This window comes from Muscardinus avellanarius (assembly GCF_963383645.1).
Source record: "Muscardinus avellanarius genome assembly, chromosome: 15".
NCBI classification, from domain to species: domain Eukaryota; kingdom Metazoa; phylum Chordata; class Mammalia; order Rodentia; family Gliridae; genus Muscardinus; species Muscardinus avellanarius.
Window position 1 is genome coordinate 86,048,575 of NC_137801.1, and position 24,373 is coordinate 86,072,947.

Genomic DNA, 24,373 nt, shown 5'->3' on the forward strand with positions numbered 1-24,373 from the left:
AACCATCCTACACATAGACGCATCCCTCCCCCTGCTCCAAAAGCAAAACAAGCATAACTCCTGGAGAATGCTAGGCTGCGGCATTTAACCAGAGTTGCATTGGTGAAAGTAGCATGATCTGTGAGATAATTTAGTACTTAGTTCGAAGCTCTGGCAGAATTCTCCTAGCGATTAGATTCTTATTTTGCAGATATTTCTGTGGAGTGCTTTGGTTTTGGGGGCGGAGTCTTGTGTGACCCTCAGTCTCCCAGGTTGCTGAGATTGCACCTGGCAGGCGGGCTTCTGTTGAGCACATCCTGGACCGTCTTTGCAAGGCTGCCCAAGTAGATGAGAGACTCCTGAGGAGGCGGCATATAGAACGTGCAGAACTGCCCGGTGTTACTTTCCAGGGGTACTTCTGCATCAGGGTTTAGAAGTTAATTTCTGGAAGATGACACTTGTGAGGCTCCTGGAGCCTGGAGAAGCATCGCAGTGTGAGCACGGCTGGGGGCTGAGGCACCGAGGAGGACACTGCTGAAGATGGGCGGCGCTTTCACGTGCTCCAGCCATAGGTCAATTTGTTGTCTTGAGTTTCTTTTTTCATAGTGAGAAATTTTGCTTTGCTTGATAATATAAACTATCAAGAGGATCCAAAATTTCATACATTTGTGGGGACAAAATTACATGGGAAGGGAATGGGAAAGAATATCCCCAGCTTGTCCCGTAGGCCTGTGATGACTTGATAATTTTTGCCACTTGGGATGACCTTGAGACTTAGAGCCACATAAGAGCAAGGATCTTGTCTTCAACCTTCATGGCAAGGCAGAGGCTTATCCTGGTAGCCAGGAGGTGCCGCCTCCAGGAGTCCTGTGTGGTCTGGTCTCCTGCCAGTCTGCAGTAAGTGCGTGGCGGGTGCTCCAGGCTTGTCAGGCTGAGTGCGCGCGAAGCTGCCACCGTTGAGGCTCACCGCACTCCATTATTCAAGTAATTGCCACATGGCTATGTTATCCTGGCAGAATGACAGGTCTGAAAAGATCAACTTGTAATCTCTTATAGGAGCACAAAAGTTTTGTGAAAAAACAAGTTATATATTTACAGCCTTCAGTTAAGTGAGTCCGTCATTTGCTTATTGTGCTGGTCTTTGATTTGGCCATGATACTGGGCTGCTTTAGCAATAACCAAGCAAGTAATCTTGGATTTTGCTAGCACTTTGTAATTTCCACCGAGGGGCTTTCCTTTAATGTGTCGGTTTGGTATCTTTTAGGCCTCTCCCAGCATGTGTCCTGTACAGTCTGTTCCCACAGCAGTTTTTAAGGAGATCCTGCTTGGTTGCACTGCAGCAACTCCACCTAGCAAGGACCCCAGGCAGCCAGGTCCCCAGGCAGCCAGCTCGCCACCAGACCTCGGAGCGAAAGTCCCGCAAGGGTGAGTAGTGCTTTGCTAAAGACTCTCCTCTCCATGAGCTACCTAGTCCTGGCTCACTGTTCTATCTCAGGTTGTCCAGAAAGGGTTTCCGTAAGTTTCCAACCAGAGGTGTTGGACGGTGCTGTCAGGTGAAGCTGTGGAAGGCGCACATAGCACGGGGAGGTAGGGTAGGGTGAAGGGGCACGCTTCCTCCACCTGAGCACAGGGAGGAGGACCGGTTGAGGCGCCAGGGCATCTGTAGAGCAGGTGGCTGGCTGCTGCAAGAAGGAAGCAAGCTGCTGGTGTGTGGACTGAGGTCAGTGGTTGCGCAGAGACATTGCAGTGAGGGTAGACAGACACACGTCGACTCCACATACAGGCAGGAACAGGCAGAAGACGAGATGCTCGGAACAGAAATAAGGACGCAGTAGCCACGGGTGATGTTATTAAGTGAAGAAACATACAGTATAGTCAGAGGTGTAACGTGGGCACAGGTTGAGCGGCAGAAAGGATCTCTTGAGGGAGCGATGGACTAAAATATGGCTGGGAGACTGGGAGAGTAGGCTTTGGGAAGGCGGTTCCCAAAGGGTGAGAGGGGCTGTGCACTTGGCGTTTTTTTTCACTAGGGAGAAAATGGCTGTCTGGGATGGAGTGTGGAGGATCCTGAAGTGGAGAAGCACTCTTTACAGTGGAAGGTACAGGAGAGCGCCGAGTGACAGCCCGGCAGAGACTGTAGTCTAAGTGATCAAATGAAAAAAGGTTTCTCCAAAAGGAAATCCTGTGTTAGAGCAGTAGAAGAGAAAAGAGCAGAAATAAAAACTTGCCATCTGCTGGGCGTGTGGTGCACACTTAAAATCCCAGTACTTGGGGAGGCTGATAACAGGAGGCTCACAGGTTCATGGCCAGCCTCAGCTACTTGTGAAGCCCTCTGTAACTTAGTGAGACCCCGTTTCAAAATAAAGGGTAGAAAATAAGCTGGGCGAGGTTTTGCATGCTTGCAATTCCAGCATTTGGGAGGCTGAGACAGGAGGATCACAGTTAGTGGCCAGCCTCATCTACTACTTAGGCCCTCTGCAACTCAGACCCTGTTTCAAAATAAAGAATAAAAAAAACAGGGCTGGAAGCTGGGCGTGGTGGTGCACGCTTGTAATCCCGGGCTTGGGGGGCTGAGACAGGAGGATCACACAGGTTCAAAGCCAGCCCCAGCTACTTAGTGAGGCTCTCAGCAACTTAGTGAGACCTAGTTTTCAAATAAAATATAAAATAGGTCTGGGAGTATAGCCCGGAGGTAGAAAGCCTCTGGGTTCCACCCCCAGTACCACCAAAACAACAACAACAACAAAACAGGGCTGGGGGTGTCGCTTAGAGGTAGAATTCACCAGGGTTCCATCCTCAGTACTGAAGAAAAAAAAAGGGTAAAAAATAGGGCTGGGAATGTACCTCAAGGTAGAATGCCCCTGTTCAATCCCAGGTGCTGTAAAAAACAAAACAAACGAACGAACAAAAAACCTTTATGTCTTGTGGAAAGAGAACTCTAGAATGAGTGTTCTCAACCTAGGGCATGATGACACACACCTGCAATCCCAGCACTGAGGAAGCTGAGGCAAGATGATTGCAGGTTCAAGACCAGCCTCAGCATCTTGGTGGGATGCTCAGCAACCTAGTGAGGTTCTGTTTCAATGCCGGCCTGGTGCGCACGCTTGTCATCCCCGCACTTGGGAGGCTGAGACGGGAGGATCGCGCAGGTTCGAAGCCAGCCTCAGCTACTCAGTGAGGCTCTCAGCAACTCAGTGAGACCCTGTTTCCAAATAAAGTATAAAATGGGTCTGGGAGTGCAGCCTGGAGGTAGAAAGCCCCTGGGTTCCATCCCTAGTACCACAATAAATAAATAAATAAGGCTGAGGATGTAGCTCAAAGGTAGAATGCCTCTGGGTTCGATTCTTAGTACCACAAAAAGTGATAATAGTAATAAGTAAAGAACTCTAGGATGAATTATGGAGGAGAAACGTTCTTTGAGGAAATCCTAGTCAGATTGGGGGGCACCGAGCGATTCTGTGAACAGGCCAGTCAGCCGCTGCCCGTGTCCTTTGGGGCCTGACCACTCAGATTGCATGCTGCTCGTTGCAGGACAGGGTTTTGTACTTTAGTCCTTAAAATGCATTGTGTGAATAGCTTTCAAGGGAATTCTAATATTTCTAATACACGTGTATTTAAGATTTAAAATTTTTTTATCTTGACACATTTGTCTCCTGCCATGAGACTGAATTTGTAAATCCTGGCCAGCAGCAAGAATACTCATTTTAGCTTTGAAATTTAAGTGTAATCTTTATTATATAAGAAAGAGAGTTCACCAGAGGTTTCTCTGATACTAAATAAAAAACAAAAACATTATAACTGCCTTTGCACAGGCTTTTAATTTTGGTACTTTGAAAACACTGAGTTTCTTAAGTGGTGAGTGTATTTTCTGGTTCCACTGACACTGTTGTTTTGAGGGAACGCCAAGGAGCACCATATTATCAGAAGGAGAACTAATGTGGCCCGGCGTGGAGGCCGAGACGGGAGCAGCGCAGGTTCCCTGCCAGCCTCAGCAGCTTAACCAGTCCCTCTGCAACTTAGTGAGACCTGGTTTCCAAATAAAAAATAAAACTGGGTGTCGTGGCGCACGCTTGTAATCCCAGAATTTGGGAGGCTGAGACTGGAGGACCGCGGTTCGAGGACTACTTAGTGAGGTCCTCTGCAACTCAGTGAGACTGTTTCAAAATAAAGAATAAAAAAAGGGGCTGGAGGTGTAGTTCAGAGGTAGAATGCCCCTGGGTTCCATCCCCAGGACCACCCCCAAAAAAGCAAAGAATCAACTTAGGAGTTGACCTTTATGAGAACATGGTGATAGGGTTTAGGTTGTTTTTCTATCACTAACTAACATTTAAGACACTTTTGCAGTGTCGTTGACTGGCTGCTTTTAATTCCAACCCACAGAAACCTATTGCAAATTGCCTGCCATATGCAGTTTTCTTTTCCGTGCTGGGTGCTGTGGGGAACCAAATGGTTGAGAAGGAAGGAGAGATGAAAGAGTCCTGAATGCTCCTTTTTTGTTTTCTGTTTTTCAGTTGTCATAAGCAGAGTTTACCAGAAGAACTCCCTGTCGGTCTAAACACAAAGCCTGAAATACAGAGGACAAAAGCAGACGTTATCTGCAAAGCCAGCTTTCTCTCTCCGAAGTCTTCTCAGGTTGGGCCTGGAGACTTGAAGACTGCGAGTGAGCCCCAAGGCGGCCGTGACCAGCCTGCGGCGAACGCGGATCAGGACGACAGGCTGGAATCCACTCCGCCTCCGTTGACCGGCCTCCCCAAGGAGTGCCCGCCTGCAAAGGCTTCTTCCAAGGCAGAGGGGGAGGCGGCCAGTACTGAACTGCAGAAGCACCTAGAACATGCGCCGGGCACATCCCACGTCCTCTCCGACAAGCCCGAAGTGAGAGCAGTCAATAGTGGTAGCCCTACTAGCTGTGTGGAAAGGAAGGCTGAGCCCTCAACTGTAGGCTGCCCGCCGCAGAACTCAAGGGAAACGTCTGGAAAAGTAGACAGTGAAAGCTGTTGTGCAAGGCACAGCAGTAACGTCCAGAACGGTAAGTGTTTAAAAGATTGCGTGTGTGTGAGAGGGGAGGGAGGGACACATACACACATCGTGTGTGCGCTCTGGGAACTGAACCTCCAGGCCACATCTCCCAGCCCGATTTATTTATTTATTTTTTATTTTGAAACAGGGTCTCACTGGGTTGCTGAGGCTGACGACAAACCCCTGATCCTCCTGTCTCAGCCTCCCAAGTCCTGAGATTACAGGTGTGTACTAACATGCCAGGCTTCAAAATCTTTATTGGTAGATGGTAAGACATGGTATCTGTTTCATACCCTATGATAAACAAATGAAAATTACTTTATAAAAACAACTTCACTTAAAATGTATAAAACAAGTGGAGTAACTGGAAGTGGTGGCGCACGTTTGTAATTCCAGTACTTGGGAGACTGAGACAGGAGGACCACAGGTTCAAGAGCAGCCTCAGCAGTTTAGCTAGACTCTTTTAAAATAAGAATAAGATACGGTTGGGGGTATAGCTTAGAGTTACAGTGCCCCACTGGGTTCAATCCCCAGCACAAAACACCCTGTGGATTCATGACAGTGATGATATCTGTTAATGTGGTAAAGCTGTAAGGCTTCCATTATATGTGTTTATTACCATATGGCTTAATTGTTTCCTGTTGGGTAGATAATTGACTCCATTTTAAAAATTTTATTTTTAGTTTTTATTTATTTTTTAGTGGTACTGGGGGTGGAACCCAGAGGCTTCCTACCTCAGGGCTATACTCCCAGACCTATTTTATTATACTTTATTTGGAAACAGGGTCTCACTAAGTTGCCGAGAGCCTCACTAAGTAGCTGAGGCTGGCTTCGAACCTGTGCGATCCTCCTGTCTCAGCCTCCCAAGTGCGGGGATTCCAAGCATGCGCCACCACGCCTGTTTTTTTTTTTTTTTTTTTTTAACAGCATCTTATTTAGTTGTAAGTGACCTAATGTTGATTACGTGATAACCTTCTGTGAGGTGAGAGTGAAGAGGGGACACTAAAATACACAAGGGTGCCGGGCGTGGTGCACGCTTGTAATCCCAGCATTCGGGAGGCTGACACAGGAGGATAGTAGTTCAAGGACAGCCTCAGCTACTTAGACCCTTCGCAACTCAGTGAGACCCTGTTTCAACAAAAAAGAATAAAAAATAGGGCTGGGGTGTAGCTCGGAGGTAGAATGCCCCTGGGTTCCATCCCCAGTACTGGGGGGGGGGAGTACACGAGCAGTCCAGATCTGAAGTTTTAAGACTGAGAAGTCGCGCATAGTGGTGCACGCCTATAATCCAAGTGAACAGGAGAAGCGCAGGCTAGAGGCCAGCCTCAGCCAGTAGTGAGACTCTGTCAACCTAGTGGACCTGTTTCAAAATAAAAATAAACTAGGGCAATAGGGCAGGGGTTATGCTTGAAGGCGGAATGTCCCGGGTTCAGTCCCCAGCACCACAAAAACAAAAAAGCAGAATTGCGTCATCGCTCTGAAAAAGGACTTTTGGTCAGCGATGTGGAGGGCTTGGCTGAATCTCCCGGAGTCCCTGGGCTCGGCGGGAGGTCCCTGCGCACTCAGCGCTTCAAACTGAGCCCTCTTCTTACAGGGAGAATTGTATCTCATATTACAGGCTGAGCATCGCTAGTCCACAAAATGCTAGCTCTAAAACGTTCCAACATCTGAAAGTCCTTGCGTGCTGTCATGGCACCTCGAGGGCACGTGAGGCCACGGTGCAGACCTGTAATCAGTCTAGAACTTGGGACACCGAGACAGGATGAACACAGATTTGAGACAACTCCCAGCAACTTAGGAAAACCCTGTTTAAAAAAACTAAACAGAGCCGGGCGTGGTGGCGCATGCTTGTAATCCCCGCGCTTGGGAGGCTGAGACAGGAGGATCGCGCAGGTTCGCAGCCAGCCTCAGCTACTGAGTGAGGCTCTCAGCAACTTAGTGAGACCCTGTTTCCAAATAAAATAGAAAATGGGTCTGGGAGTATAGCCCGGAGGTAGAAAGCCTCTGGGTTCCACCCCCACTACCACCAAAAAAAAAAAAAGCAACAAAAAAAAACTAAACAGTTGTGGGGGTGGCCCCAGTACCAAAACAGAAAGAAAGCAGCACACTAAAACTTGATCTGATTACCTCCAGGCTCTGCATGTAAAGTTTATATGAAACATAAATACATTAATGAATTTCATGTTTACACCTGGGTCTCATGTTTAGATTCAAGTCCCATACCTAAGATACCTCATTTTGTATATGTTACTATTCAGATAAAATTCGGGATGGATAAAATACAGATATATTAACAGATTTATCTCTGATCTGTTTATTTGCTTAAAGAAGGTAATTTCTAGGGGGCTGCTGAGTAGATTTATTTTTTTTGAAAAGGCAGTAATTCACATAAGTTTGGAAACCTTTGATTTCGAGGAATAGAAAGAGAACTCTCTTGATCTCAGGGTCCTTCCACACCTAGCCTCTTCATTCTTGAGGCTTAAGTTACCTAGCTGTTATTTTGCGTTAGATTAATTGCATAAGCTATTGTTTGTAAGGAGTTACATAACTCTCCAGAGAAAGTGAATATTCATAATGCTGTATCTGTTCTATTTCTTTATTCTTTTTGAGTCATCAGCCTGCACACTGAGCAGGGTTTTGAAGCCAACCACTTTAATTTGTGTGAAGAAAGAATAAAACTCCTGGTTGGGTCAGCAAGCGACAGGCTCGCGGGGAGCCTCGGGGTCCAGCTTTGTGTCTACAGTTCTTCCCCATCGACAGGACTAAGAGGAGAAGCACAGGCGCCCTCCAGGACTGTCACTCGCCGCCCAGCTCAGGGCTCAGGAGCGGAGTGGGCGCCGTGCAGGAAGCGCTCTGCTGCCTCCTCCAGTCCGCACAGCTGCCTTTCCTGGGGAGGCCGATGCAGGAGCGGCCTCGCCTTTCTCTCTTGGCTCTGCTCTGCTCTGAGCCTCTGGTTCAGTGCGGGCTTCCCTCGCTGAGGAGCTGGGCTTCGCTCCGCTCCCTTCTCTAGGTGTCTCCTCTGTTAGGCCAGGGCAGGACAGCTGAGGTCACGTTTGGACCCGGCCTGTACTCAGAAACCGGTTCAACTCAGGTTGTTGTTTTCCAGTCTTTGAGTAGTTAAAATTACATCCTTAGCCGGGTGTGGTGGCGCACGCACACTCCCAGTACTTGGGAGGCTGAAACAGGAGGATCGCAGGTTTGCAGCCAGCATTCACATCTTAACGAGACCCGGTTTCAAGATAAACTAATAAAACAGGGCTGGGGGTGTAGTTCAGAGGTCGAATGCCCCTGGATTCGCTCCTCAGTGTAAAACAGTAGCAATGCCTTCTTGGTTTGGGATCCTCTCGTGTCCCCCGGACTGACACCCCCACCTGTCTCCTAGCTGTTTATTTAGAAGTTACTTTTTGTTTGCCAGGCACGGTGGCTCACGTTGTACTCCCAGTACTTGGGAGGCTGAGCCAGGAGGATCGCAGGTTCAAAGGCAGCCTTGGCAACATAAGACTCTCAGAAGCCTAGTGAGACCCTGTTTCCGTATAAAATCGGGTTGGGGGTGTAGCTTGGAAGTAGAATGCCTCTAGATGCAATTCCCAGTATGGGAAAAAAAAGTTATTTTTTGTTTGTTTGTTTGCCTAAGAATCTACTTCCCTCTTCTCAGTTCCCTGTGGGGCTGAGGGAGGGTCTTTGGCTTACAAACAGGCTCTCTCCTGTACTGTTTGGGCAGACACAGGTGATTGCCATTTCCTCTTATGTCTCTACCATTTCTCTTTCCTTAGAAACCATATTTCAACATTTCTTTCTTCTACTTCTACCTGCTACAAGTTAAAACTTGGGTGTGTTGGGAGGCTGAGACAAGGAGGATCACGGTTCGTGGACAGCCTCAGCTACTTAGTGAGACCCTTTGCAACTCCAAACCTGTGATGGGCACATAATTTAGAAAGTAAGCTCTTTCTGAAAGCCACATGGCAAGCCGGGCTTTGTGGCGCACACTTGTAATCCCAGTACTCGGGAAGCTAAAACAGGAGGATCACAGGTTTGCGGTCAGCCTCAGCTACTCAGTGAGGCCCTGTTTCAAAGTCAAGAATACAAAATAGGGTAGGGGGTATAGCTCGGAGGTCAAATGCCCATGGGCTCCATCCCCAGACCCGCAAAAAAAATTAAAAATAAACAATAGGGCTGGGGATGTAGCTCGAAGGTAGAATGCCCCTGGGTTTCGTTCCCAGTACCTCAAAATAAATAGAATAGAACTTTTTGTGTATGCGGGGGTACTGGGGATTGGGCCCCTGCCTCTGTTTTGACTTTGAAACAGTCTCGCTATATTTCTGAGAGTCTGGCTAAATTGCTGAGGCTCTGCTCAACCTTCAGCCCTCCTGTCTCAGCTCTGAGGTACTGGGATTACAAGGTGCACCACCACACTTTACAAGTTAAAACCTAGTACCCGAGTTTACTCAGAATTTTGTCTTTAGCCAATGCTCTTAATCTTGAATGGAGGAAACCAAATATCTGTCAAAAGCTAAATGACATCTTTGGGAGCTGTTCAGAAGATAGCTCTTACATCATTAGACCAAAGGGTTATGCACAAATGCAGTTTGGTTTTTATTTCATTTAGAATGGTTAGCTTCTGTTCAGAAGCCCATGTTAAGCCAGTCTCTCCTGGGAGGTGATGGAGCCGAGGGCCAGGAGTGCGCCACCTTGGGCTGCACCGAGTGTGTGGGAAGGGCTTGACCTGGAATCTTTTTTTTTTTTTTTTTTTTGGTGGTACTGGGGTTCCTGGAAACCCTTCTACCTCTGGGCTACACTCCCAGACCTATTTTTTATATTTTTATTTGGAAACAGGGTCTCTTAAGCCAGCAAGGCTGGCTTGGAACCAGTGTGATTCTCCTGTCTCCCCCTCCCAAGCGGCAGGTGTGGGGGGGGGTTACAAGAGTGCGCCACCACACCCGGTGACTTGGAATCTTTAAACTGCTCCTGGCACTTTCAGTGTGAGTGAGTAGGCGTGTACACTGACTTGGAATTACATGTCTTTGTGTTCATCTTGAGATTTAAGTTGCCAGATAGACTCACCACACATGAGAACAAGTTTATAAAGAGACCAGAAGTTCCCAGTTGTCTTTTCTTAAACCATTTTTAAAGTAATTACTACTGAACCAGGAACAGAGATAATTTTTCCTTGGGGAACATTGTCTTTTTTTTTTTGGCGGGTTTAGAGATGGAACCCAGAGGCATTTGACCTCCGAGCTACACCCCTTGCCCTATTTTTTATTCTTTTTATTTTTTATTTTTTAAAACCGGGTCTCACTGAGTTGCAGAGGACCTCACTAAGTAGCCGAGGCTGTCTGCAAACCGTGATCCTCTGGTCTCAGCCTCCCAAATGCTGGGATTACAAGTGTGTACCACCACGCCCGGCTTGGCTTTTATTGTTTTTAATGGTACTAAGAATTGAACCTCGGGCATTCTACCTCCAAGCTATATCCCTAGTCCTATTTTATTTCTTTATTTTGAAACAGGGTCTCACCAAGTTGCAGAGGGCTTCACGAGGTTGCCGAGGCAGCTGTGAGCCTGCAGTCCTCCTGTCTTGGCCTCCCCAGTACTGAGACGATAGGTGTGCGCCACCACGCCCAGCAGACACTGGCTCTTTGAATCGAATTCAGTCGCACACTGATGGATATTCCAGAACTTGGAGGCGCGGGTCCTAAGTCTTGTGTTTTCCTCGCCCTAGCCCGGAAGTCGGTTCTGACAGACCCGGCAAAACTCAAGAAACTGCAGCAGAGCGGCGAGGCCTTTGTGCAGGACGACTCGTGCGTGAACATCGTCGCACAGCTGCCCAAGTGCCGGGAGTGCCGCCTGGACAGCCTGCGCAAGGACAAGGAGCAGCAGAAGGACTCGCCGGTGTTCTGTCGCTTCTTCCACTTCAGGAGGTGAGCCCGGCCCGGCCCGGCCCGTTGCACACTTGCTACTTAGGTACAGCACTAAGGAGGCAGGTGTTACGATTTTATCCATTTAGAAACCTAGGTCTTCCTTCATATTATGTCCTTTCATTTGCTTTTTCATTTTTTATTTTGGTGTTCCTGGCAACTAAACCCAGGGCCTCATACCTGCTAGGCAAACCAGTGAGTTCTACTGAACTATATAAAAAAAGTACTTGGGCTGGGGATGTGGCCCGATGGTAGAGCGTGTGCCTAGCATGTGTGAAGCCCTGGGTTCAATCCCCAGTATCCCTCCCCAAAAAATACTCTTATCATTGAGCTATATAAAAACGTTTTTGGCTGAGCATGGTGGCACACGCTTATAATTCCAGTATTTGGAAGTCTGAGATAGGAAGATCACAGGTTTGTGGCCAGCCTCAGCTACTTAGGCCCTCCCCAACTTAGTGAGACCCTGTTTCACAATAAAGAATAAAAAAAGCCAGGCATGGTGACACACGCTTGTAATCCCAGCATTTGGGAGGCTGACACAGGAGGATCGAGGTTCAAGGACAGTCTCAGCTACTTAGGCCCTTTTTTCAAAATAAAGAATAAAAAATAGGTCTGGGTGTGTAGTTCGGAGGTAGAATGCCCCGGGTTCCATCCCCAGTACTGCAAAAAAAAAAAAAGAATAAAAAATAGGGTTGGGTGGCTGGGCGTGGTGGCGCACGCTTATAATCCCCACGCTTGAGAGGCTGAGATAGGAGGATCATGCAGGTTTGAAGCCAGCCCCAGTTACTTAGTGAGGCTCTCAGCAACTTAGTGAGACCCTGTTTCCAAATAAAAAATATAAAAAAATAGGTATGGGAGTATAGCCTGGAGGTAGAAAGCCTCTGGGTTCTACCCCCAGTACCACCAAAAAAAAAACAAAAACAAAAACATAGGGCTGGGTGTAGCTCATTGGCAGAATGCTCCTTGGTTCATGCTGGGCGTGGTGGCGCACGCTTGTAATCCCCGCGCTTGGGAGGCGGAGACAGGAGGATCGCGCAGGTTCGAAGCCAGCCACGCTGGCGTAAGAGACCCTGTTTCAAAAACTATAAAAATAGGTCTGGGAGTGTAGCCCGGAGGTAGAAGGGCTTCCAGGAACCCCAGTACCACCAAAAAAAAAAAAAAAGAATGCTCCTTGGTTCAATCCCCAGTACCACAAAATAAATAAATAAGTAAACAGTATCTGTATTCAAATATAATTGTATTAGCTGGGCGTATTGGCACACGCTTGTAATCCCAGCATTCGGGGGGGCTGAAACAGGAGGATCGTGCTTTGCGGCCAGCCTCAGCTACTTAGGCCCTTTGCAACTCAGTGAGACCTGTTTCAAAATAAAGAATAAAAAATTGGGCTGAGGGTGTAGCTCGGAGGTCAAATGCCCCTGGGTTCCACCCCCAGACCCGCCACACACACACACACACAGTTGTACTATATCACCTTCTGTTGGTTGTCAACTTGCTTCTGTGGCAGTTTTGTGTGTTGTGGTACTAGGGATTGAACCCAAGGGGTGTTGGACCTCCAAGCTATCCCCCCAGCCCTTTTTATTTTTTGTTTTGAAATAGGGTCTCACTAGGACTAGGTTGTTGCTGAGAATCTTGTCGAGTTGCTGACACTAGTCTTGAACCCGTGGTCCTCCAGACCCAGCCTCTCCTGTGGTAACCTCTGGTCCTTACTGTTAGTAAGTCTAGCTGGTTAGACAGTTGTCTGTGGAGGCAGTACGATTATATCTTGATTTGAGCCTTCCTCATGGCTGGCCTTTACGGTGAAAATGTCAGTGTGTCTGTCTTTCTAATGGCATTATCCAACACCTGGCTGTAATTGTGGAGATTGGAGGCCGGGAAGGCTGCTGACATGAACAGCGATGGCGAGGTGTGCGTCCGTGTGTCTTCCACTTTGCGCAGGTTGCAGTTCAGCAAGCACGGAGTGCTGCGGGTAGAGGGCTTCTTGACACCCAACAAATACGACAGTGAAGCAATTGGCCTGTGGCTGCCTTTGACCAAAAACGTCGTGGGGACTGATTTGGACACCGCGAAGTACATCCTGGCCAACATCGGGGACCACTTCTGTCAGATGGTGATTGCTGAGAAGGAAGCCATGTCGACAATCGAGCCTCACAGTAAGAGTCCCCTCGGGCAGGATCTGTGCGGCCGCCTTCAGTTGCACCTGCACGGTTGCATCCTTACCCAGAAGCTTCAGCGACTGGCATGACGCAGCTTTTCCCCCTCTTGTAGCAGTTTCTTAAAAAATCGGCTGCTGTCTGGGATTATTTCAGGACTCTAATCAAAGGAGTGATGTAGAGGTATGGCAGCGTATTTGCAGAGCTTCGCCAGCAGTGTGGGCTCAGCGGAGGGGGATCTGGCCAGGCGCCCACGTGTGTAATCCCAGTCCTTGGGAAGCTGAGACAGGATCGCAGGTTAGCCTCAGCAACTTAGCAGGAGCCTGCTTCAACACAAAAAATAAAAAAGCGCTGGGGGCATAGCGAGGAGGTAGAATGCCTCTGGGTTGAATTTCCAGCACCACCAAAAGGGGAGGGCGATGAGGCCTCACACTGATTGAAGGCAGAGACTCTTAATGGTAAAGACATTTCAGAGAAAATAGAGGTCAGGCTGTGCCCTATGGCCTGAGTCAGAGCCTGCAGGGCTGGCCACAGGCAAGAGGGTGCCACATGTGTGCACGGGGAGGGAGTGCTCCCCTGAGGAGGAGCTGGGTGTGTGCCCGAGGCCTCCAATCTGGGCCCAGTGTGGGGAGGCAGTGGGGCTGGATCTCCTTCGTGACAAGGCAGGGAAGTGCACCCCAGAACCTTCCTCACTCGGGCTTTCCCACAAGGTGTGAGCCAGCAACGAGGGGGTCCCCTTTGTTTCGCCAGCATGTGTTGTCTTTAGGACATGCGTGACCAAGTACATTTGAATACAAGCACCCACTCCCCCTCTCCCGTCTTTTTTTGGTGGGGGGGTACTACAGATTGAACCAGGACCATTTGACCTCTGAACTAGTCCCAGCCCTTTTTCTTAAATTATTATTTTTTATTTATTTATTTTGTGTGTGGTACTGGGGGTGGAACCCAGAGACTTTCTACCCCCGGACTATACTCCTAGCCCTATTTTATATTTTATTTGGAAACAGGGTCTCACTAAGTTGCTGAGAGCCTCACTAGGTAGTTGAGGCTGGCTTTGAACCTGTGCCGATCTTCCTGTCTCAGCCTCCCAAGCGCAGGGATTACAAGCGTGCGCCACCACGCCCAGCCTTAAATTATTTTTTATTTTGAAACGGTCTCACTAAGTTGTGGAGGCTGGCCTCCAACCTACAATCCTCCAATCTCAGCTTCCCAAGTACTGGGATTGATTCCAGGTGTGCACCACTACACCTGGCTCCGCCCCAGTCTCAAACTAACAGAAGGCCGCCTAAGCAGGGAAGCGTTATTAGGTAAGGCCTGGGTCCTGTTGTCTGTCCCAGTTTGAGGAACGGAAGCCTGAGCGGGAATCCAAAGCTGCCGGAACCCAGGCGCCCGGGGCAGAGCGTCTAGAGCTGCCCATCCTTGGGGGTAGGGCTCTCGGGGGTCAAGGGTTAGGAACCAGATGATAGAAGTTTGCCGTTTTCAATAGAGATGATGAAGTTTTCTTAATTCAGTACATTTTGGTAAAAGCAGTAGATTTAAAGGACTTAGTGACTGCCGTAGTGGGAGACACATGACTGTGGCTGGAAACCTTGTTCAGAACGCATCAGCTGCCGTTTTAAGCACATGATGTTTTTCTTAAAGGGGTCTTTTTTTGTCTTTTTGGACTGGGGATTGAACCCAGGGCGGTGCACTTGCCAGGCAAGCGCTTTGCCACTGGGCCACATCCCAGCCCGCACGTGATGTTTTTTCTTTCCTGAAGGCATTTCTTTTTTCTCAGAGAGAAAGAGGCACAGGATTTTAAGAGCATACTTAGGGAACTCTCTCCCTTCTTGAAAACTTAAGTGCAGTTAAGCTTTTTCCTTGCCTTCGACTGTCCTGTTCTGTCTTCTATGACCCGCGGGCAGATCAGAGACAGACTCAGCGCTGTGACTCTGAAAGATGCCGCCGTGCCCAGAGCCTGGCTCTGGCTCTGACGTTGGGTCTCCACTTCACACTGCCGTTTTTCAGTGAGAACCATTAAAGGGATGGCTTAGAGAGCTGAGCACACATCCCAGTAGAACGTCGAGCCCAGTGACAGGAGTGAGCCGAGAGCTTGCCCTCGAAAATGCCCGGAGCTGCGCGCCTCAGCGCCGGCAGAAGCCGCCCGCAGCCGGGGTCACGGGCGCAGGCTGGCGACGGACCGCGGGGGCTGCCGGCCGTTCAGGAGGAACGACGGCTTTCCCGCTGCACGTCAGCTCCGTGGAGGAATGTAGCAGCTTGACCCAGCGTTGTCTGAGGGAAGGCTCTTCCCGCTGGACTAAAGAGTCTGTGTCCACAGCCCTGGGGTTTCCTATGACTCCGAAGTCTCCTTGAGCTTTCCGCGGCTTGATCTGGTCACAGGACTGAGCACCCCTCCGTGCTGGGGACGCTTCCAGAGCTGCCGGTCCTGCAAGGCCCTATCCGGGCTGTCACCTTCTGCCCTGATGGACCAGGCTGCTTTGTAGACGCCTGGTGTGTCTCAGTCTGCTGAGTGTCTGGCTAGTGTGAGTCAGTCCCTGATGCTCAGTCAGGGGTCACTCCTGGCACTGGAAAACTGAGTGAGGGCCTGGCCCTGCCCTGCCGTGCCCACACTGAGTGAGGAGCCCCTGCAGGCCGCCAAGCACCCTTGGGCTTTTCATGGGTGCTGGAGAGAATGGAGACTAAAAAGCCTCAGGCTGTGTGCCCATTGGCCGCTGTGTCTGGGTGCTTTTTCCCTTGGAGGAAGCTTGGCCCATCCCACCTCAGGTTCTCAGAGGGCCACGTGGTTTCCAGGTTAGGAGCGGCTGCCCTGGGCAGCGGAGCGGGGCTCTGATCACGCGAGCTGCCGACCCTGTGCGAGGGACCACGTGCGGCGCGTCAGTGCTGAAGCCTCAGGACAAGGGCGCGCTGGGAAGCTTCCTGGGCGGCTCTGGGTGTCTCACCCTCCTAGTCAGCCCCTCCCTGCCCCTCGTGTTTGATTCCTGAAGCGTGCTCCCCCAGACTAAGTGATGAGTCGATTGTTGCAGGACAGGTTGCTTGGAAGAGAGCTGTCAAAGGCGTTCGAGAAATGTGCGATGTCTGCGACACCACCATCTTCAACCTGCACTGGGTGTGCCCTCGCTGCGGGTTCGGAGTGTGTGTGGACTGCTACCGGATGAAGAAGAACAACTGCCAACAGGGTGAGCAGCCGCGTCCCCAGCCCCGCCGGAGCCGCCTTCCGGTGCTTGCTGGATCTCTGGAGCACCGGGCTGGGGTCGGGGCCGTGAAGAACGGTCACCGCAAGTCGGTTATTTGCAGGTGCCGCCTACAAGACTTTCTCTTGGCTAAGATGTGTGAAGAGCCAGATCCACGAGCCTGAGAACCTGATGCCGACGCAGATCATTCCTGGAAAAGGTACTGGCATGACAGCCAGGGCTCTTGCAGGGCTGGCAGCTAGGTTAGCGAGTGCATCACACAGAGGAAAGACAATTTGAGTATGTTCAGTGGACGGTCCAGAGCGTGTTACACAGCTCTCCGCTGCCCCAGGGTGCTTTCATCCTGTGAATAAGGTCGTGTGGGCAGTTTTGTAAAGGAAAGAAAATGGTGCCTCGAGGGCCGGGGTGAGGTGAGGGTGCGCCCCTTCCCCACGCCGTGGGCAAAGGAGCCTGGACTGTGCCAGCGTCCACCTCGGGCTGAGGCTGGAAGTGCCCAAGGCCCGGGCTCAGGTCTTCACCCACGCCTTCTTTTCAGCCCTCTACGATGTTGGAGACATTGTTCACTCTGTAAGAGCGAAATGGGGAATAAAGGCCAACTGCCCCTGTTCGAACAGGCAGTGCAAACTGTTCGCCAAGCCAGCCTCGAAGGACGACCCGAAACAGGTACCGCTGCTTGTGCGGCTCGCATGCCGCCCGCATGCCGGGCTCTGCGGGCTGTGAAGGGCCTGGGACTGCGGTGGGGCCGCGCTTTCGTGCTCTGGGGCACGCTCTGGGGCCTCTCTCAAAGGTTTCACGTTTTTGTTCCCTGAAAAAGCAAAAACCTCTTCTGCAGTCTTCCTTTAAGCTGTAATATTTGTAGGGAGTCTTACAAACTTCTTGTATGTTGCAGGATAACCCAGATAAGGTTCAAAAAGCTTTAAACAGTTGAGCATGGTAATCCCAGCATTCAGGAGGCCAGGACAGGTGATGGCAGTTAGCAGACAGCCTCAGCTACGTAGGCCCTCTGCAACTCAGTGAGACCCTGTTCCAAATAAAGAATAAAAAAATAGAGCTGGGGGTGCTGCTCAGAGGTAGAATGCCCCTGGGCTCCATCCCCAGTGCCACACACACACAAAAAGCTTTGAATCCGTAAGCACACTCTGCCTGTATATATTGGAGAGAAGGAGGTGACAACCCTTCCCTGCCCCCGACTTGTCCCCTTTCACCCTTGCCCCGGAATCCCCCACATTATGTTCAGAAGTCAGAGACTCCGGTTTCTCTAAAGCTGCCCCGAAGGCGTGGAGGGCGGCGTGGGGGGAAGCGGTGTGGTCTTTGGAGTCCGATTCCTCAGTTCTTCCTCCGTCCATGCTGCCTGTGTCCTGGCCCACCCGAGCCAAGGGCCGTCTGTGCGGTCATCAGTCACACAGGAGGGAGACAGTAGCAGTCTCTGGCGTCGCGAGTGGGTGCTGGGTGTGAGGGGTGGATGGACGATGCCTCCTGGACCTAAGCCCCCCCACGTCATGGGTTTCCCCTAGTAATTATTATTTAGGAGCTAAAAAGGAACGTCTTCCTCCACAACTGAGTGACATGGTGTTTGAAAACATCGGCTGGAAGCGGGCGCCCAGTGCCACGCGGGCCAGCAGTGACCAGTCACGGGCGCACCGCTCCATTGCTGCCGTCGCTGTGGTTTCTCAGGGGACTGTCTGGATGTTTCTCTTGCTTGTGCAAAATGTTCCTTTTATACCCAACACAGACTTCCTTAGCTGGGGAGAGACCCAGTCTCGGTGCGGTGCTGCCTCAGAGTCCCTCGGTAGTGGAGCCCCCGGCCGCGGGCGGGGGAGCAGCCTCCAAGCCGGCCTGCAGCGCAAAGCCCCCCTGCCCGGCCGGCTCGGCGCCTTCCCACTGGCTGCCGGACCTGACCAGCGGGACTGTCAACAAGGAGAACAAGGGTGAGCGCCCCTTCCGTGCTGGGGTTGGTGCCCTGAGCACACGGCCTCAGGCTCTGGGCCCTGGGATGCAGCGCAGGTCAGGCATGGCAGGAGGGCGGCAGTCATCTCACTGCTCTCCTGATCAGAGTAGTGCCTGCTTCGTCCAGAGTGAAATGTGCTGTCTTCACTTTTATTTTGGCCTTTGTGCTCTTGTCTCGGTTTGATGGTAATATAAAGAACAGCCGGGCGTGGTGGCGACCGCTTGTAATCCCAGCATTTGGGAGGCTGAGATGGGAGGATCGTGGCTTGTGGCCAGCCTTAGCTACTTAGTGAGGCCCTCTGCAACTCAGTGAGGCCCTATTTCAAAATAAAGAATCAAAAATAGGGATGAGGGTATAGCTCAGAGGTAGAACGCCCCTGGGTTTATCCCCAGTACCACAAAAAAAGAAAAAAAAATAGTGTGTGTGTGTGTATGAAGAACATAGACTTTGGATTTAGGTAGAATTACCTAAATTCTAATCTTTCTAGTTGTTATCAAAGAAAACTTAGGCCAGTTTTGCACGTGTGTGCATGTGTGTGTGTGTCAAGTTACTGGGGATAGAACCCAGGGGTACTCTATCACTGAACTATACACCGGGTCCTATTATATTTTGAAACAGGGTCTTACCAAATGGCTGAGGTTGGCCTTGAACCTGCAATCTTCCTGTCTCAGCCTCCCAAGTACTGGGATTCCAGGTGTGCATTACCATGTCCAACTCTTAATATCTGGACATTTTGGGTTTTGTTTTAGAAAAACAACAAACAATGCCAATTTTAAAGAGTGAAATCAAATGCCTTCCACCCCTCCCCCCGCTGAGCAAGTCCAACACGGTCCTTCACACCTTTAACAGCACGATCTTGACGCCCGTGAGCAACAATTCTGGCTTCCTCCGGAATCTCCTGAATTCCTCTGCAGGAAAGGTAGGTGCTTGTTTTACTGTTTGTATTCTGCCCCGTCAGGATGAACAGAGGCAGTAGTAAGACACGGAGAAATTGAAATGGAAAGCGAGAAAAAGGACGCGCGGCCCCGAGGCTTCCCAGAGCGCGGTGCTGGGCGGGCCCCATGGGAGGAGGGGCTTCCTCTGCCTTGTTGGTGTGGTGGGCACCCGTCCACCATCACAGCAGTGGGCTTTTTGTATGAGCAGTGGCATCTATACAAGACACGTGCTTTCTCAAATTCAGACAGAAAATGGACTCAAGAATACACCCAAAATCCTCGATGACATCTTTGCCTCTTTGGTGCAAAACAAGACTTCCTCTGATTTAGCCAAGAGGCCGCAAGGGCTGACGATCAAGCCCAGCATCCTGGGCTTCGACACGCCTCACTACTGGCTGTGCGACAACCGCTTGCTGTGCCTGCAAGACCCCAACAACAAGAGCAACTGGAACGTGTTCAGGGAGTGCTGGAAGCAAGGCCAGGTACGGCCCGGCCGCGCTCACCCTGGCTGCGGGGTGATTGGGCACACCCTGGCACAAGCCGGTTCTGATGGGTTTTGGTTGAGAGCCGGTGGGCATTGCCATCTGGTGCGGTGAACGCCTGCAGGAGACGCGAGGCTGATGGGGCTCGGGGATTAGACGGAATACGGTAATCACACATCCACTTCCACGAATTCGAGCTGAAGACAGACCTTGTGGTGGGCCTGGGCGTGTGCTGTCATCCCGGGGCAGTTTGTTGGCCCCAGAGGTGCCTGCGTGGGAGAGCAGTGTTGTTGGCTCCTACGACACGGTGGGTGTTGGGGTGCTTGTTCTTAGGGCCCTTTTCTATGATGTTTATGCTATGGTTCTAGTTTCTGAATCTTTGGGGTCTTCACTAAAGGAACACTCTGCTCTTGGACAAGAATTTGGGGGAACTTCCCGAAAGAAAAATGTTCGTCAGGAGAGGTGGTGCACGCCTGTCATCCCAGCACTTGGGAGGCTGAGACAGGAGGATCGCAGTTCCTGGACAGCCTCAGCTATTTAGTGAGGCCCTTCACAACTCAGTGAGACCCTGTTTTAAAAAATAAAGAATAAAAAATAGGGCTGGGGGTGTAACTTGGAGGTAAAATGCCATTGGGTTCCACCCCCCGGTACCACACACACAAAAAAAGTCGTGTTATAACAGTAGTTGCTCTAAAAGTGTTTTTTAGCCCTGTGTACCAACTAACAGGATTTGGTTTTTGTTTGTTTGTTTGTTTTGCGGTATTAGGAGTGGAACCCAGGAGCATTCTACCTCAGAGCTACACCCCCAGCCCTATTTTTTAATTCTCTATTTTTGAAACAGGGTAAAACTTAAGTTGCAGAAGGCCTCACTAAGTAGCTGGGGCTGGCCTCGAACCTGGATCCCCCTGTCTCAGCCTCCCAAATACTGGGATTACAAGCTGTGCCTCCACGCCCGGCTGGGTTTTTTCATTTAATCCTATACACAGCCGGCATGGTGGCGCGCGACTGTGATCCCAACACTTAGGAGGCCGAGTCAGGAGCGGCAGGCTCGAGGCCAGCCCCTGCAAGTACCAAGACTGCAGCCTAGTGAGAGTCTGTTTCAAGACAAAAAGTTAAAAAAGGGCTAGGATGCAGCTCAGAGGTAGAAGGGCCCTGGGCTGGATCCCAGCATCAAAAGTAAATTATGTGTACAGTGGCAAGACGACAGACTCCAGAGACTCACTCCACCCTCTCTGGCAGCAGGTTTCATTTGGGTTGTGTGTCATAGGTAAATTTGCGGTCCTGGAACCCGGGGGCATTCTACCTCCGAGCTACACTCCCAGCCCTGTTTTTTATTCTATGCGGCCTTAATATGTAAATATTTTACATAAGAAATATTAAACTTAGTGTAAAGTCAGGATTCCTGGCTCAAGCTGGATAAACAAAAGACTTAACTGCGCAGGGCGGCGCTCACCTGTAGTACAGTACTTGGAGGCTGAGACAGGAGGGTCCCGGGTTTGAGGCTGGCCTCGTCCATTTAGGAGGTAAAACAGGGCTGAGGGTGGAGCTTGGCGGCTCAGGTGCCCGCCGGCGCGGGTGACACGGTGGCCGTGCAGGGCGTGCCCTTTCCCCACAGTCCTCCCTGCCGTCTGCCTGCCTGCCTTGTGGGGTCCGTGAGTGGCCAGGCCGAGGCTGAGGGCGGCCTTGCCTCCCAGAAGCGTCCAGCGCCGTGCTGCGGAGGGTCGGGACGCGCTGGGCCCCGCGGGCGCGCACGCTGACGCCATTGCTCTGACCCTGCAGCCAGTCATGGTGTCCGGGGTGCATCATAAGCTGGACGCTGAGCTCTGGAAGCCTGAATCCTTCCGGAGAGAGTTCGGCGAGCAGGAAGCGGACCTCGTCAATTGCAGGACCAACGAGCTCATCACGGGGGCCACGGTGGGAGACTTCTGGGATGGATTCGAGGACGTGCCGAGTATGTCCTACGCTTGCCCGGGGTGGAGGGTGAAGGCGGGCCCGGGGCTGGCAGGCGCTGAGGATTTAGTATTGCTTTCATCCTCCCCTTTCTCTGAGGGTTTATTTTGTGGTACTGGGAACGGAGCCCAGGGGCGTGCTACCTCCAGGCTACACCCCTAGCACTACTTTTTATTCTTTATTTCAAAACAGGGTCTCACTAAGTTACAGAGGACAGCCTTACTAAGGAGTGGAGTCTGGCTGTGAACCTACGATCTTCCTGTCTTAGCCTCCAAAGTACTGGCATTACAGGTGTGCGCCACCATGCCCCGCCACCTCTTAGGGCCGAGCTAAAGTCAGCCGCACGTGTACCTGAGCCCCATTTTATATTTTATTTTGAAACAGGTTCTTGGAGTTGCTGAAGGTTCTCTTGAATTGCTAAAACAGGGTCTCACTGAGTTGCAAAGGGCCTCACCAAATAAGAGGCTGGCCACGAACCTGCGATGCTCCTGTCTCAGCCTCCCAAGCACTAGGATTATCGGCATACGCCACCACGCCTGGCTGAATTTATGTTTTTGGAAGGAGACAACACCTGTAACCAGTTCTATTCCAAGAAAGATTCCAACTAAAACCTCGGCGTCGCCAGAAGACGGGAGGAACGAGCCCGCCTGGTCCTTATCCCTGGGTGGAGTAGGCGGTGCTCGGCATCTCTGGTGCAGCGAGCCAGTCATTGCTGTTGGGCCCTGGCCTCGGACACCAGCAGGCTCTGCTGTTGAGTGTCGCTGTTGGTGAGCTGGGAGGCACTCAGCTCAGAACGCAGTACAGAGGCCAGACGACCTGAGGGGGACAGCTGCTGAGCCGCTGCCCCTGTGACGGGCACCAGGGCGTGGCCAGGTCTCCGGACAAGCAACAGTCCAGCACCTAAAGACAGGCGACCCGAACTCCTAGGCCAGGGGCAGCAGCGCATCCTCTTGAGCCCAGTGCTTGGGAGGCCGAGACGGGAGGATCGCGGGTTTGGGACCAGCCTGAGCAGATAGTGAGATTCTCGTCAACCTAGTAAGACCCTGTTTCAAAATAAAAGGAAATAGGGCTGGGGTGTAGCTCAGAGGTAGAACGCCCCGAGTTGAGGCCCCTGATATTCGTTCTGCCGCCTTCGGGGTACAGGGGGATTTCTAGACACTGTAGAAATAACATGGTTGCCAACGCGGTGTGTGTGCACTAAGCAACAGATGACTGTCCTTGTGTCGCCTGAGGTAGGAGTAATAACAGGTTCTTTCTGGTTACCTCTCAGATCGCTTGAAAAACGAGAAAGAGCCCATGGTGTTGAAGCTCAAGGACTGGCCCCCAGGAGAAGACTTTAGAGACATGATGCCCTCCAGGTACGCTTCAGAAGGCCGAGGACAGATCATTCTTTGATTTGGTGGCATAAATTATTACAGGTAGTGAGAAAAGTTATTTTAAAGGGGATGTAAAAGGTCTGTGGATTTTTTTGGTGCTTGGTTTTCATTTCGAGTCTCATCTTTGGAGGAGTGGGTAGTTTTGTGAGGGAGGGTACTGGGACCGGAGCCAGTGGTACTCTACCTGTGAGCCGGCCCCCGGCCTCTTGTCAAAACAACGTCTCACTGAGTAGCTGAGGCTGGGTTTGAACCTGCGATCCTGCTGCCTCAGCCTCAAGTACTGGGATTACAAGCGTGCCCACCACGCCCGGCCGAAGTGCATCTTTTTAACTGAGATGACGTAAATGACTTGAGGTCTGGTGTCGAGATGAAACTGCACGAGGTTCCCGTGCTCGGGCTCTGCTGTGAGGAGGCTGACCCGGACTGGAGGGCTTGTGCAGACAGTCGTGGGTCGGAGGGAAGAGATGTCCACAGGGTAGGTCTGTTCTCCCGCGTTGGACTTGCAGAGGCGCCTCCCCACTCAGCACATTCTCCCGCAGTGTTAGTTCTTCCCAGCAAGTTACTGCTCAGATCTTGTCTGAAATACTCCAAATACTCCAGGTCATCGGTCACATCCGTGAGGCGTAGGAGGGAAAGAGATGTCTTTGTTCACAGCTGCGCAGATCTGCTCGAATATTAATGGCAGCTCTCTGCAGCTGCGCGAGCACAGGCGTGTCCGTTCCTGTGGTACCGAAGGAGCAGATCTAGTCACAGCAGTGAACAGGCAAGCTTATCCTGCAAACCCGCCGCTCTGTCCTAGATTTGACGACCTGATGGCCAACATCCCGCTGCCCGAGTACACCAGGCGAGACGGCAAGCTCAACTTGGCTTCCAGGCTGCCCAGCTACTTTGTTCGGCCAGATTTGGGTCCCAAGATGTATAATGCTTACGGTAAGGAGGAAGTCACCAGCTTTTAAAAATAACAACGGGAGTAAAACAAAGTGTTGGGGTTGGTTTGGGGAGGGAGAGGTGGAAACCAGCAGCTGCCCTGATTTTTGCGTGTTTCCTTTCATTCCGTTCAGATTATCTCCTTTTCATAGCTATAGTTAGTTATAGGGCCTGTGCAGTTTTGCATTTTTCTTTTTTCTGCACTTAATTTTAGGTTGCAGAATCATTTCGGTGTTGATGGATTTAGGTCAGCCGGCAGCATTCTGTGCTGCTGTCACGTGTGCTGCGCTCTGTCACGTGTTAGAGGGTGAGAGTTAGTGTTGGAAGCGCACTGTGGATGGGTTTTCATTGCGGATGACCGTAAACTGCCCGAGGAGGGGGGCTGCTAGGGAGAAAATGCTTTCTAAATGTCCCGGAGTTGCCGGGCACGGTGGCGCACGCTTGTCATCCCCGCGCTTGGGAGGCTGAGACAGGAGGATCACACGGGTTCGAAGCCACCTCAGCTAC

At 51.0% G+C, this 24,373-nt stretch overlaps 1 protein-coding gene across 1 annotated transcript in view; it reads left to right on the top strand.

Moving 5' to 3' along the window:
- KDM3A (lysine demethylase 3A) overlaps window positions 1-24,373 on the top strand; it is a gene marked incomplete at both ends in the record, with an annotated part of 56,170 nt that overhangs the window by 27,766 nt on the left and 4,031 nt on the right. Inside the window, 13 exons of the mRNA XM_080711431.1 lie at window positions 1,244-1,404; window positions 4,491-5,011; window positions 10,712-10,910; window positions 12,843-13,057; window positions 16,081-16,233; window positions 16,352-16,447; window positions 16,784-16,911; window positions 17,981-18,176; window positions 18,946-19,115; window positions 19,377-19,613; window positions 21,393-21,564; window positions 22,834-22,921; window positions 23,739-23,869. Of these exons, the coding sequence (XP_080567557.1) occupies window positions 1,244-1,404; window positions 4,491-5,011; window positions 10,712-10,910; window positions 12,843-13,057; window positions 16,081-16,233; window positions 16,352-16,447; window positions 16,784-16,911; window positions 17,981-18,176; window positions 18,946-19,115; window positions 19,377-19,613; window positions 21,393-21,564; window positions 22,834-22,921; window positions 23,739-23,869 (2,467 nt within the window). The remainder of the gene's footprint in view (window positions 1-1,243; window positions 1,405-4,490; window positions 5,012-10,711; window positions 10,911-12,842; window positions 13,058-16,080; window positions 16,234-16,351; window positions 16,448-16,783; window positions 16,912-17,980; window positions 18,177-18,945; window positions 19,116-19,376; window positions 19,614-21,392; window positions 21,565-22,833; window positions 22,922-23,738; window positions 23,870-24,373) is intronic.